This window comes from Terrapene carolina, unplaced genomic scaffold (assembly GCF_002925995.2).
Source record: "Terrapene carolina triunguis isolate 2854851 unplaced genomic scaffold, T_m_triunguis-2.0 Scaffold231, whole genome shotgun sequence".
Lineage (NCBI taxonomy): Eukaryota > Metazoa > Chordata > Testudines > Emydidae > Terrapene > Terrapene triunguis.
In genome coordinates this window covers 3,274,297-3,288,477 of record NW_020664582.1, presented here as the reverse complement: position 1 = coordinate 3,288,477, position 14,181 = coordinate 3,274,297, and the positions used below count along the sequence as shown (strand labels likewise).

The 14,181-nt window shown below is 41.0% G+C and overlaps 1 protein-coding gene across 1 annotated transcript in view; it reads left to right on the top strand.

The window, feature by feature from the left end:
- Positions 1-12,155, top strand: part of CAMKK1 (calcium/calmodulin dependent protein kinase kinase 1) — a 112,505-nt gene extending 100,350 nt beyond the window's left edge. Inside the window, exons 15-16 of the mRNA XM_026656588.1 lie at positions 7,509-7,556; positions 12,083-12,155. Coding sequence (XP_026512373.1) covers positions 7,509-7,556; positions 12,083-12,155 — 121 coding nt within the window. The remainder of the gene's footprint in view (positions 1-7,508; positions 7,557-12,082) is intronic.
- The last annotated feature ends 2,026 nt before the right edge of the window (positions 12,156-14,181 follow it).

The window sequence follows — 14,181 nt, the reverse complement described above, 5'->3', positions numbered from 1 at the left end:
GCTGATAACTTTTTATATATATTAACTAAACTACCTAACTACATCTTTGGAAATAGTCTTTTCTCTCACCAGTGTGTAGGGATTTCAGCGGGTTGCTCTCATTAAAGATGAGGGGACTTTAGAGCCCAATCCTGTACTAATGAAGTCAGAAGCAGTTTTGCCACTGACTTCAGTTGGAGCAGGATCCAGGTAATGTGCAAATCCCCAGTAGGCAATAGAGCCTAGATCAGTTAGGCCTTGTCTACACTGCCACTTTACAGCGCTGAAACTTTCTCGCTCAGGGGTGTGAAAAAAACAACCCCCCTGAGAGATGCAAGTTTCAGCGCTGTAAAGTGGCAGTGCAGACAGTGCACCAGCACCAGTTACTCCCCTCGTGGGGGGTGGGTTTTTTTTACAGTGTTGGGAGAGCTGTCTCCCAGCACTGGTGCCGCGACTGCATAGCAGCGCTTTAACGTTGGTAGTGAAGACATACCCTCAGAGTGTTCAGACAATGTTATGCGATATAGACTGATCCTCATTAGAACTTCTCATATAGCTGGGAAGAACTGATCTTGAGGAAAAGGCATTTAACTGTAAGGATTTTTGTTTGATACTTGGGTCAGGGATATTAGCCAGGACCTTAGCCTAATTTTAACTCACAGTTCCCTATATGAGACACCCAGGCCAAGTTCCAACTCCCATACGTTTCCTTAATTAGATTTTGCACAACAGATGGTAACACAGGACCTGCCATACACTGTACTAGTCAGCTGTCTGGCGCCATCTAGCTGAGTGTCCTATAGCTCTAGCTATCTGCCCAGATCCTTACAACAGAGAGAGAGAATGACTACATCCAATTAGATACTTTTCTCCTTTGTATCCACCTCCCTTCTCCCATCTACTATGGGAGACTCTTTCAGAGGTAGGAGAGTTAAAGGACCTTGATTACCATAAAGAAGCGCTTTTGCTCTTTATATTTTATTGCCTTAACCTTTTCAGAACCAAAAGCCTGCTGTAAATCTACCTCATGATTAACCAACTGTGGATAATGAACAGCACTCCTAATCCAGAAAGGAAAGAGTTACTGCAGTCATGTTGAATTGAACCTGGCTAACAACAGAAGCACTTCTAGCCTTAGAACCTTACCTAGAACAGGTTTTTCATATCTTTTTCCCCAGGGACCCAATCCTGTGAGGTGCTGAGTGCTTCCTTTTAGGGTTCTGAGCATGCTCAAATCCCATTGAAATTTGGCCTGTAGTGAGTGCAGAGATGTACCATGCTCTCTGAGTTCTGCTGCCAGTTTCCTGAAGCTCACTGATTTTCAGTCTACAAACTGACAGTTTCAAACCAGGCTGGCAAGCGAGATGTCATCCAAGAGACTGCTCTATATGATGTGATTTTGAGCTTCAAGTACAGTCTCAGGGACATGTCAGAAGAGCATTTCAAATGTGGATACTTCATCAGCTTAGCGGGAAGAGCTAATCTTCACTTTATATAACTCTCAGACCATCTCCTTCCTTTCCTGTTACCCTATGACATTGCTACTGTCACCCATATCCTCACATAGTTCCTTGCCAGTGAGTCTCTTCACTCTATGATGTTGAGACTTTACTGAGTCTAAAGAAAAATACCAAATAGCTGTCACACCCTCCAGAGTATTTAACTCAGGGGAAGCAATGGGTGCTTTTTTTTTTAATTCAAATCTTAACCTAACTGGTATATTAGAATTTTCTCTTGTTCTCATAGATATCACTGAGATACATAGAAATAGCCATACTGGATTAGACCAGTGGTCCATTTAGTCTGTCTGACAGTAATCAGTGCCAAATGTTTAAGAGGAAGGTAGCATAAGAAACCCTTTAATAGGCAATGATAGAATAAACTACCAGTAGGAGGTGTTTCTTCCTGACCTCTTATGCCCTGAAGCATGAGAGTTTATATCCCTTCTAAAAAACTCTTTATCCAATCTGTCTGATTTTTTTTAATCTTATTAAGCTTCAGTGACAGGTTGTATACCTCTATTGTGTCCCTTTTATCTATCTCCTCTCTAAATTGAACAATTCTGGTCTTTTCAGGTCTCTTCTTGTATGGAAGCTTTTCTGCACTTCTAATCATTTTCATCCACCATGTCTGGACTTAGTTTCCTTAGTAGCCTCTTGTGTGGCACTGTGTCAAAGGCTTTTTGAAATAAATTATGTCAGCTAGTTCTCATTTATCCACTATTCTGTTGGCTTGCTCAAGGCACCTGATTTAAAATAATGAGCCTGTTCACTGATTGAATCAAAGCCAATTTGTGGTTGCACCAAAGCAAGGAAGTTTATATCTCTTCTTTAAAAAAAACAAAACTTTATCCTATCTATTGTAACCTTTGTGTGTGCAAGTGCTCCACTGTGCTGTCCTCTTACTTAATTGTACCCAATCAGCTTATGTGCTATCATGCAATCAGCATTTCTGGCACCTTCCAGTAATGTTTGATTACCCTGAACTAAGACTTGCAAAAATGGACCTTATGGACCAGCATAGGAATGTTTCTAATTAAATCAAGAGACATTGACACATCAGACAGTATTTCTTACATACAGTGATGTATTTAACACTGTAAACAGATAATTTAAAAGAATATGGATTTTTCTTTTTATACATTGTAAAAGTTAGATCAGTGCATGAATGAAAGAGATGTAAGCGTCTTATCTTTCCTTGTGTTTTGCTTCATTGCATTTAAGAAAATACAGAAAGCAAGAGACAAAGCTATTTTATGTCTATGAAATCTCTGAAGTGGGAGTGTTCATTGTACTAGGTGAATTATGTCCTGATTGCAAAGAGAAATTGTGCTAGATATTAAACCCATGCTTCATGCCATCCATTTACAATGGATTGTTCTGTATAAAATCATCTCCAATATAAAAGTAAAATAAAACATAAATGTACATGTTATGAATGGTGCCAAGTTAATTAAAATAAATCTAGTAAAGGATAACAAACTTCTAGGAGTTAACAATGTTAAATGACATTGTTACAGTATAAGGGCTTGATATTGCAAAGACTGGCCCTGATCCCACAAAGCACAACTTTAAGCACATGAGTAGTCCCACTGAAGTCATATATTACATATATTTGATTGGAGGTCATAGTCGTACTCAGTGTGCTTTAATTTAAGCATGTGCTTAAATCCTTTGCTGGGTCAAGGCCAGAGTGCTCAGCATCTTGCAGGATTAGTCCAAAGGCAATATTGTGTATGCTGCTTCGGAAGTTCACGTTCAGGGACAGTATGTGTCTTCAGAATGGTGGGATAGATTCTCAGCTGGTATAAATTGGAGTAGTTCCATTAACTTTAATGCAGCTATGCCATTGACACCAGCTGAATATTTGGCCCATTTAGTCTTTAAAACAAGTACACATAATACAGAGCAGTAAGGACTAGATTGAGGGAAGGTTATACTGTAGGGTGGCTGATCTGTTATATGCCCGCCACTATCTGCCACCTGTCTTCAGTACATACAGCATCGGCAATGATGCAGCTCTATTATCCAGATGGCCAGTGAGCTGCTCTGTATGTCCCATTTGAGCCAATATCCATGTGAGCATTTGGTTTATAAGAAAAACAAAACATGACACTTTCACCTAATGTATCTAAAGTAATTTGTACTCAGTCCTATGTAAGATTCATCTTAGTTATATGGGGATAGCTCTCATTTTAAGAATTTAACTGTTCAAACCCAATTAGTCTGCAGAAAGATAGTCAGTAACTTTGCAGGAAGTACAAATCCTTTTGACAGCACCCACACTTGATCTTCTAGTCTTGTGAAAAGTGTGATAGGATTGTAAAAGATGCAGGTGTTCAGAACTTTGGCTTTACATCTCATTGAGCAGGCAGTATCCTCAGCGTCACAGTTCCCCCTACAACCATGTGTGTGTCCAGTGGTGACTGAGAGGGAACAATACCTCCTACTGAATTACCCACATCAGTTCCTAGGAGCTCTGGGTATTGCTGAGCACACCAGCATCCACTGGACTCAATTCTGCTGTCCTCACTCAAACAAAACTCCCATGAAAGCAACATTGCAGACTTCAGGATTTGGCTCATGTTCCTCAATGGGAATTGAGAGCACTTTGCACGATCTAATAGTGAGCCTCTGTGTGCTGACAACACACTGGAAACCAAAGTGCAACCTGTGTCACCTTTATTATATTAAAGGTATCTCTATTATATTAATGAAGCAAACAGATTTTAAAAAAATCCCAACACTGTTTTTCCACAGCCCTGACTGTACTGTCCTTGAAGTGTGGTAAATCAGTGATTGTAATGTTGCATTTAGTTCCAATTATAGGAAGGAAAATTACTTTCATGTTCCTATATAGGAAAAAAGAAAAGCAATTAGAAAACTTTCCCAATTTCACATTCAATTTGTGTAATTAGGCTGCTTGTAAAATAGTTGGGGGTTTTCTAAGCTATATGCACTGGGTGCTGCTGAAGTCAACTTGCATCTGCGCCAATGTCAAGAATCTTCCTGCAATAAGCCTTTTGACAGCTGAGTTAGCTTTTCAATATCTGGTGCCTAATTAACATTTCTGAAAAGGGATCTGCCCTTTAAAAAAAGAGAGGAAGATGCCAATTTAACAGCCTACTTATTGGGTTTCTTAGGTTGGAAGCTGCCTGACTTAATTAATTTCTTCACGATCCTTCTACTACCTGCTCACAATATGCCAAGCTCTATTCTGGGAAATGCTTAGGGAAGAAGATGCAGATCAAAGTTCTTTGCAATAGCAGGAGGCCTTTCATAGCTGTTACAGATTTTGGTCCTTAAATGGCCCTGTTTAAAAATAGTTTTTAAATTCATGGGGAGGGCTTAAATTCTTCAATTCTTGTAACATTTTGAAAAATCCTTTCTTGTTTGTTATTTATTTCTTTACTTAGATGTCTAGAAATGTTTAAAGGGCACCTATGCTTAGGTATTTGGCAATATATTACAATTGAATGGAGCTAAAATGAAGACGGCTGTTTTTAGCAACACTATTTATATAGCTTCTGCCTCAGGCAAAAGTACCACTGTACACCTACATCACTGATTGAGCTTGGAACTGTGTTTAACTGCTGCTATGGGTCACAAAACACTGTGAGGCTGATCTCCTGGCTCTCACTTTGGTCCCTACATGCTGCTCCAGTGCACAGGCAGCACAGAGAAGACTGCCATAAGATAGAGCAGCCCTGAAGGCTGCTCTGACTTATGCTGGGGGGGGGGAGGTCATTTTGGTCACAGCAGCAGCTTCCTGGAATCTGAGCAGCTCAGAGGTAGTGTAAAGCCATCTGTATCTCCCCTCTGGGCTGTTCTGTCTGTGCAGAGTCTCTCAGGAGATCTGCCCTGAATCTGACCCTTCGTTTTTTTAGATCCTACATGCTATGGGCCAAATTCAACTATGATGTACCGATTACTTCAGTGGAGCTACATTAGGGATGGATTCGGTCTCTTGCTTTTAAATTTCCCAGTCACTGAATACAGGTTTTTAAAAATCCCAAATGTTCAGGATTCTCAGTTAGCTTCCATTGTATACATCTTTATTATAGGTGTGTAGGTTCCCCACCTGAACCAGATTCCTCTCATTAATGCAGCCATAATTTCACTGCATTTATTACTCTCATTTATTGCTGCTAACACATCTCAAATTAACTGAAAGATGTTTTGGCAGATCCACTATACTTGCACATTAAGCACTGCTTTGCTGTTGGTAAAAGGTGGTTTTCAGCTACCGTATACATGGGATTATTCTTCTTATTTACAGAACTTGATCCTGTTCCCACTGAGAGATCAGATCACAAGGTCCATGCCCTGAGGAGCTTACAGTCTAAATAGAGAAGGCACAGACAGGGGATGAGGGCAGCAAGATGCAAAGTGACCAGTGAAGCGGGGTGCTCAAACAATCTGTGGAGTGGGGGTGATGAGAGCCATTGAACCAAACTGTAAACCCTGTATATAATAGACACCACTTTAAGCCAGGGGGTGTGGCAGTATCCCCAGCACCCATAGTTCCAGCACCTATGCAGTGAGGTTATGAAATAGCTGTAGCTTTTCATCTGAGAGTCGCTGGTTCAAACAGGGCCAGTTTAGCCATGACTGACTGGTGGCTTTTTGGTCATGTGTTAATGAGTTAGCAGACTCAGTTTAGTTCTTGTTAACAGGGATCCATGTCACCACAAAAAGTTGTCGGGTTTATTGACAGTCTCAGCAGAGTCCAAGGACTGAATAGCCCAGGACCTGTTCTCTCCATGAGCGGCTGGTGACCCCGCCGCCCGGGAAACCTAACCACCAGCCCCTCCCCTTGTGCCCGAGGCCCCACCCCTCCCTTTCTAACTCCCCCTCCCCCACAGGAGCCCAAAGCACCCCCACCGTGGCCCCCCAGCGCCGGACGGCCAGGGGTGGGGGACCAAGGCCCCAGCCCCGGTGCGCCGCAGCCTGAGCACCTCCAGCCCGTGGGTGGCGCGGCCACAGCGCCCCCAGTCCCGGTGCTGCAGGTGGCCAGGCAGCGCGGTCGCCGCACCCCCAGGCCTGGGGCTCCGGGCAGCACGATCGCTGTGCCCCCAGCCCTTTATTGTTGATGGTATTGGCAGGAGACTGGCTGCAGAAAGGATGCCAAGTTTGACTTCACCCTTCATTTCACAAAATATGTGTTTAAGTGGTACATCTACACAGCAAAAAAAACACCCCTGCAGTAAGTCTCAGAGCCCGGGTCATGCAGTAAGTCTCAGGGTCCAGGTCAATTGACTTGGGCTCATGGGGCTTGCGCTTGGGGCTAAAAATATCAGTGTAGATGTTTGGGCTCAGGCTGGAGCCTGGGCTCTGAGAATGAGGGGGAAGGTCTTGGAGCCCAGGCACCAGCCTGAGCCCAAACGTGTACACATTGTCAATGGAAAATCCTGTCCAGGTAAATTTCACACTCATATGTTTTTCATTGCAAGGGAAGGATGAGTGCTTTTATTAAAAGCTATGGCTCATATTGTGGCAAGGGTAAGTATTATTATAGTCTAACTAATGGTTTATAGAATAACTTCGGCATAGAATTTCACAACATCTTGTTACTCTAGAAGCATCACATGCAGAAGCACCCATCATCTACTCAGTGGTTTAATTGCCTAACTCCTGCTCAACTTGTGTCCTTCGGCAGTTAATAACACGACACGTTCATAAGACTTCTACATGCTAGGGACACAGACCCGTATGCTGCTGAACACCCTCAATTCCCACTGATTTCAGTAGGTGTTGATGGCACTGAACAGCTTGCTGGAAGCAACTGGCACCCTGCAGGATCAGTTGTGTTAGCACAGGTGATTACTCCAGTATGCACAGCACTGCAGTATGGGTGGCAGCATTAACTGTCATGGTTTTTTATTTGGTCTTTAGCCTTAGTAAACATTGCTGACTAATACCCCATCCTCTATTTAATTTCATTCCCTTAATATTCAGAAACGTGCTCATTTGCCTTTTGCCAGCATCTTCTTTACCATTTTCTTCCTTTATCTCATTGTTTGCCCTTAGGGACAGGTTCCTCTTAAGCTCATCTGTATATTTGCATCCATCTTTAAGGTAAATGTGTGTTTGTGTTTCCCCTGGGTGCAGTAGAATTATAAGTCCTCTCTTCAGTTGTCATGCTTTCTGTGTTATTGAAAACATAAAATTCCATCCTTCATATAGGAGCAGTTTTGTTACAGTAGTTATGTAGTTTGTTACAGTATTTGTGTGTGTGTGTGACACTAACATTCATTCTCTAAGTTACTTGAGATTTTTCTTGGTCATGTTTCCTCACTCTTCTTTTTTTCTTTTGGGAAGGATGGGAGAGGGAGACTTGGAGTACGTCTACACTTACCGGAGGGTCCGGCGGCAGGCAATCGATGTTCTGGGATCGATTTATCGCGTCTGGTTTAGACGCGATAAATCGATACCGGAAGTGCTCGCCGTCGACGCCGGTACTCCAGCTCGGCGAGAGGAGTACGCGGCATCGACGGGGGAGCCTTCCTGCCGCGTCTGGACCCGCGGTAAGTTCGGACTAAGGTACTTTGAATTCAGCTACTTTATTAATGTAGCTGAATTTGCGTACCTTAGTCCGAAGTGGGGGGGTAGTGTGGACCAGGCCTTGGTAAGTTTTAGCAGAGATGGGGCTTAATCCAAAATCCTAGATCCAATACCCACAAAATTTGGGAATCAGATCTGAACTTGCAGCTCAGGCCCATCTCTAATATTTAGAACTTATGAAAGATTAATAGATGTGGCTACAACCAAATATGCAGCAGGCAATTCTACCAATACCTCTACTCTTCAAGTTTCTGGGACTCTGCTGTGATGAGTTGGGGATTGGTCCTGCTTTGAGCAGGGGGTTGGACTAGATGACCTCCTGAGGTCCCATCCAACCGTGATATTCTATGCTTCTATGACTGATATGGACAAAACCTCTTGGTCTACATTTCAACATTCCCCATATCCATCAGGACTTAAGCAGACAGCATGCATATTTTGCAACAGATTCCACAGATCTGTCCACAAAGTATGCTGTCCAATTTAAAACAACAACAACAACAACAAAATAATGTAGTTAATGTAAACCATTAGAGATGATTAAAAAAAGACATCTCAGTGCAAAATCCCACTGTGCACAGCCAGCTCAAAGCACAGTTATTCTGCCTTGAGTTTGACAGAGATGGTTTCAGATGAATGCTTGGAAATTAATCATGTCTCTTGAAATTCCATTTGAGCAGCTCCATTATTGTGGAGACAATTGTTTACTTAGGAGCTCATTTATCACTGTAAAATAAATAGATGAATCAAACTAGGGACACCTCCTGCTGCAAGAGTGAAGGATTTTGAAAAGATTCTCCAAAAGTACTGGGAAGGAACTGAGCAGAATAAAGGCTGATGTCGCACTTCTATTGGCATTTGGGTTGTGATACATGGGACTGTTTTTTCAATTTTGAAAAAAGAGAAAGTTTTAGTGTAAGTAATAGTCTTTTCCACTTGGATGTACAGTTCAGGAATTCATAGACAGGTCCACTGAAGTCAAAGGAAGTTTTGCACTTATGATGACTTAAAAGACCATGCTCAGAAAATCAAGCTCAGGAGAAACCCCCTGTATCAGCATCCGTTAAGGCTAGAGAGATGTAATAAAATACAAAAGTTCACCACTTGGCCCGTGATACTTGGTTTCAGCCACAGCCTCCTGTTTAGCCCTAACAGCAGCATATGCATGGTCTCCCAGTAAGGGCATGACTGAGGCATGTCTACGTTGGAAATTCACCCTGATTCCAGCCATCTGTGGCCAGTTGGCTCCATTGAAGCGTACCCTGGTTTCAAGTGCGGGTAACCTCAATCTGTGCAAATTGAGGGTTATCTTGCCAACACTTATTTTGCACTGATACAGATACTGCAATGGCTGGCCAGAGATGGCTGGAACTAAAACAAATTGCCAGTGCAGACAATGCTTGGGTTTTGGAATGAATAACACAGCCTGGTGCAAATGAAACCTGTGATTGATTCCTGATGAATAGACCTCAGAGGTGCAACAAACTGTTCACAAGAGAGATGCTGCCATTGTTCTGAAGCAATTTTTCTTTAAATACATAGGACCAAATTCTCTTCTCAGATACCCAGGCACAACTCCTGGCTGCTTCATTCTCATGGACATTCTGCCTTCATTCCCACAGAAGTCAATGGGAGTTCCAAGTGCATAAATGAGGACAGATATTGGCCCATAGTGAAGGCATAGATGGCATTAGGAAAGAATTCTTATCAGTTAACAGGACAGAGCATGAGTGAGCTATGACTGAACATGAGACTAGGAGCCATGACTCAAATACTGATTTGTTGTCTCTTTGCCTCTCTATCCTAATTTTACTATCTGTTATGTTGTGAAGCTTGCGCCATTAATGTACAAAAATTGCTAGTTGAGTGCCATGTGTTATTACCACTATTAACAATGGTCTCAACAGTGCAGCATGTTGGATAACCACACAGAGCAAGGTTCATTAGCCTGCTATTAACAAAAGTAACACAAATACAAAATAACACCTTAAGAAAAGCTATTTAATGGAGACTAGCATTTAGCCTCAGTCCTCTCAGCATGTACTCATGTCTCCTATGTGGCAGCACAGACCGCAGACTACTTACTGCAAGATCACCCCAGCTGTCTGTAGAAAATGAATTTAGTTGATATTCAGTATTGTATTGAATGTTTTGTCAATTTATGCTGTATTGCACCCATTCCACATCCTGTGGATCACATTGCCTTTAATGCTAAAACAAGGTGTACAGACAGGTATCAGCTACTGAGAATTACAGGGAAACATTTAATCTGATTCATCAAATTGCAGACAGTAGCAAATAATACAAAATGACAGCAGGCTCTAAATAACCAGTGAGACACCATCTGCTGCTGAATTATGCTTGCTGTTATCCCACTGCACAGACCTGCTTGCATTATATCTGATAATGAAACCTCCTTTCCTGTTCACGGTAATAAATCATTTAAAGAGGGTGATGACAGCCCCTGAATTAACTCAGATCAGCCACTAAAGACGGATCTGTTACTCAGCATGTTGGTGTCAGGCCTGAAAGTGCATTGGGAAATGGTCATTTGTCTATATTCAAGGTCAGGTTTATCACCTGGGCTGTGATGGTGCACTTAGGAATGGAATTATGCTTAATGGCAACCATTCTTTTTTCTGTTTCACTCTTTAAAATAAAGGAACGCTTATGTCTGAGCTGTGATACAACTTCAAACTAAATGATAAGGTGTGATGTCCAAAAAAATTTCACCTGACCAGTTTTAAGAGTTGACTAGCCTTGCTACCTCTCCTAGGCTGTCTTCACTGCAGAGTTAACTCAAGTTACCTACATTCTAGTTACTTCCTCTCAAGTTAGCCTAGCTCGGGTGAGAGCAGACATATTGTGAAATAACACTCGAGCCACAAAGTGTGATTGTATTAGCAGCAAAGTGATTGTGTTAGCACTTGACAAGTTGCACTAACTTGAGCTGGAGTCTTTACCACTTGACAGGCTTGCCAACTGTTCTTCCAGTATAAGGTGCATCTCCAATAGAACGATGTGTTAGTATAGCTATACCAGTATACCTATACCAGCAAACCTTTCTAGTGTAGACAAGGCCTTAAAAGCACCACCACAGTTGAGTTAAGGGGTTTTGTGTGTGGATGGGACTCAAGTAGGGGCAACACTCAAGTTGGCTTTGCAGTTGAGACAAGCCATCAGTCTCTTGAATCTGCAAGAGAGGAAGTTGAAATTTAGGAGCATTCTGAAAAGGCTGAAGACTTTGTGGAGTAAAACAAATATAAGTAAGTTACCTTCAGTTTGGTTTAGTGGCTAATACTGAGCAAGTTTTGCTTAGACTTTTTCAATAAATTATCAGAAATTGGAAACTGAAAATTTTTGGTAAAACTTTTGAATTATCAGGAACAATTTTGAGTTTTTGTAAAAATGTTCAGCTTTTGGTGTAGTTTTCAGTAAATATTTTCAGTTTTTGGATTTCAAAATCAAAAATTTTTTATTGAAAACCTATTTTTTTCTTTAAAACATTTTAAAAACTAATAGTTTGGGTTTTTCTTGGAAAAGCTGAAAAAAGTGGGAAATTTTTTGGGGAAAAAATTATATAATTGGCATTTTAATCAGCTGCCGTGTGCAGTTGAGCTTTGGAAAAAGGGTTGCAGGTGTCAAACCATAAAATCAGTGAAACAAGTAGATTTTAAAAATATAAGCCAAATAAACTTATAAACATTGCTGCCTTTCTGTATGTCTGTTTCTGAGACTTAAATCTCTTGTACTAGTGCAATAAAAGGGAGTTGAGAATGTATTTTGACAAAGTAAGCAGCTGTAGCCTCATGATACAAAGTCTTATAATACTTGAGTGATCAGTGCACTGATGTTGATGCATTTTTCTTTATCACAGTTTAACTGTTTACATGGTATACTTCTTAAGGAAATACAGTTTTGTTTGAACGTCATCCTTCATATAGTTATTGATGTTATTGGTTTGGCTTGCCTATTGGAGAAAACTACCTGGTCTAAATGCCTGTTTCTAATTATTTACTTCCCTTCATTCATTCCTGTAGAAAGCAAGGGAGCAGAGAAGGAATAAAGGACCCTGATCTCCCTGACGTCTGTGAAGATGAGGCTACTTTTTGAAGCCATGTGCATGTCCTGGATTGGTTATTTACTCCTGTTGTAACCATTGTGTTGTGTCGCACACATTCTGCTCTCATGAACCAAAGTTTGTGACCTGAAAAACTGAAATTGAAAAGAGGAAACAGCCAACAACAACTAACAGTGCAAGTTCTTTGGAAATGGTTTACTCATGGAATGCTATGTTGTATTACTCATTGGCTTCATTCAACATGTAAGATGTTTCTCTGTATTTGACATGTGCCTCATTCTCCATTTGTGCTTCAGCCTACGTTGTGTGGTCATTATCGTCTGGTATCTTGACCAATGAATGTCTTTTTATTTATAATTCAAAGAACCAAACTTTATCTAATAGGGTACTTGCCATCAAGATGTTTCCCAGCTTTTTGCATTCTGCATTCAAAGTACCAAGAAAAAAGATATGCAGTAACCAGGTCTCCTGTCTTAGGTTAACTTTTATTTATTAATCAAGCACTTAAATTTACTGGGGAACAGTCTTACTTCTGCTGAAGTCAATGGCAAAATTCCTGTTGACTTCTGTTAAAGTAGGATGAGATCTTCCACTGTGTAATTCTTTGTGCTTTTCGTTTTTTCTTATTTTTGCATTATATAGCTCCTTTTAACATATAGGGCCACATTAGAGTCATTTTAGTACAATATTGGACATATACGGTATTGCCACCCATCTGCATTGAGCTTTTGAGTGTTCCAGAACAGTTAAAGGCCTTGATATTCATCTGAATATGATGGTTTAGTGCACCAAGAGCATTTGCTTAGAGAGTGTACTTAGTGTGACCAGATAGCAAGTGTGAAAAATCGGGACACGGGATGGGGGGTAATAGGAGCCCATATAAAAAAAGCCCAAAATATCGGGACTGTCCCTATAAAATCGGGACATCTGGTCACCCTAAGTGTACTTGCTTATAGAGTCTACTGTTCCCAGAGGGCTGGGATTTGATTCCATTCGTGTGCTAATGTGTGGACAGGAATTTGTATTTACAGATCTGAAAGCATGAGACAATGGATTTTATTTGTCACTTAAGGCAATCTGATTCTCCTTTCCCACTCACCTCCCAGTCCCCCCATAAGAGAGAGACAGTATGTGTGTTTGATTATAGCTTGAGTTTTTTACCTAACTGTTGTTTACTGGTGAATGCCCTGAAATAGGACATTTTCCTATAAGAGAGTATGTTAGTATATGATTCTTAGAGGTTAAGCAAGAGACCCAGAAAAGCTACAAGACAAAAGTTGAGTTAAATTAAACTCATTTGTGTAGCATTTCAATACTTTAGGTTTTATGCACTTAGTCCTTTGCTGTGGCATGCTGCTGTAACATCCCCAATATGGTTTTAATAATATGCATGAATCTTCAGTGTTGTCAAATTAGGAGGTCAGAGATTTGTTTGGCATCCCAAGTCAGCAGCAATGGAGGCTGAAACCACTACAAAAGTAGTTATGTCATGTCCTAGGTTATGTCCTGCTGCAGTTCCACAGGAGAGAAAGAATAGCTGCCAGTAGGAGTTCTGAGATGAGATTGTCATGTTGCACAGCTATAAATTTGGAGTAATTCATTCACTTCAATGGAGTTACTTCAGATTTACATTAGGGTTGCTGTGTTTAGTCTCTCAGGCAAGTACAAAGGTGTGTGCACACCTCTATAGGTGTGCTTCTTGTCCTATCCTCAGAGGTTAAGAACAACAATTTTTCTCCCTTCTCTATGTAACAACCTTGTATGTATTTGAAAACTGTTATCATGTCCCCTTCTCAGTCTTCTCTTCTCCAAACTAAACAAACCCAATTTTTTAAATCTTCCCTCATAGGTCATGTTTTCTAGACCTTTAATAATTTTGTTGCTCTTCTCTGGACTTTCTCCCATTTGTCGACATCTTTCCTGAAATGTGGTGCCCAGAACTGGACACAATACTCCTGTTGAGATCTAATCAGCACAGAGTAGAGTGGAAGAATTACTTCTCGCATCTTGCTTACAAGACTCCTGCTAATACATCCCAGAATTATGTTCACTTTTTTT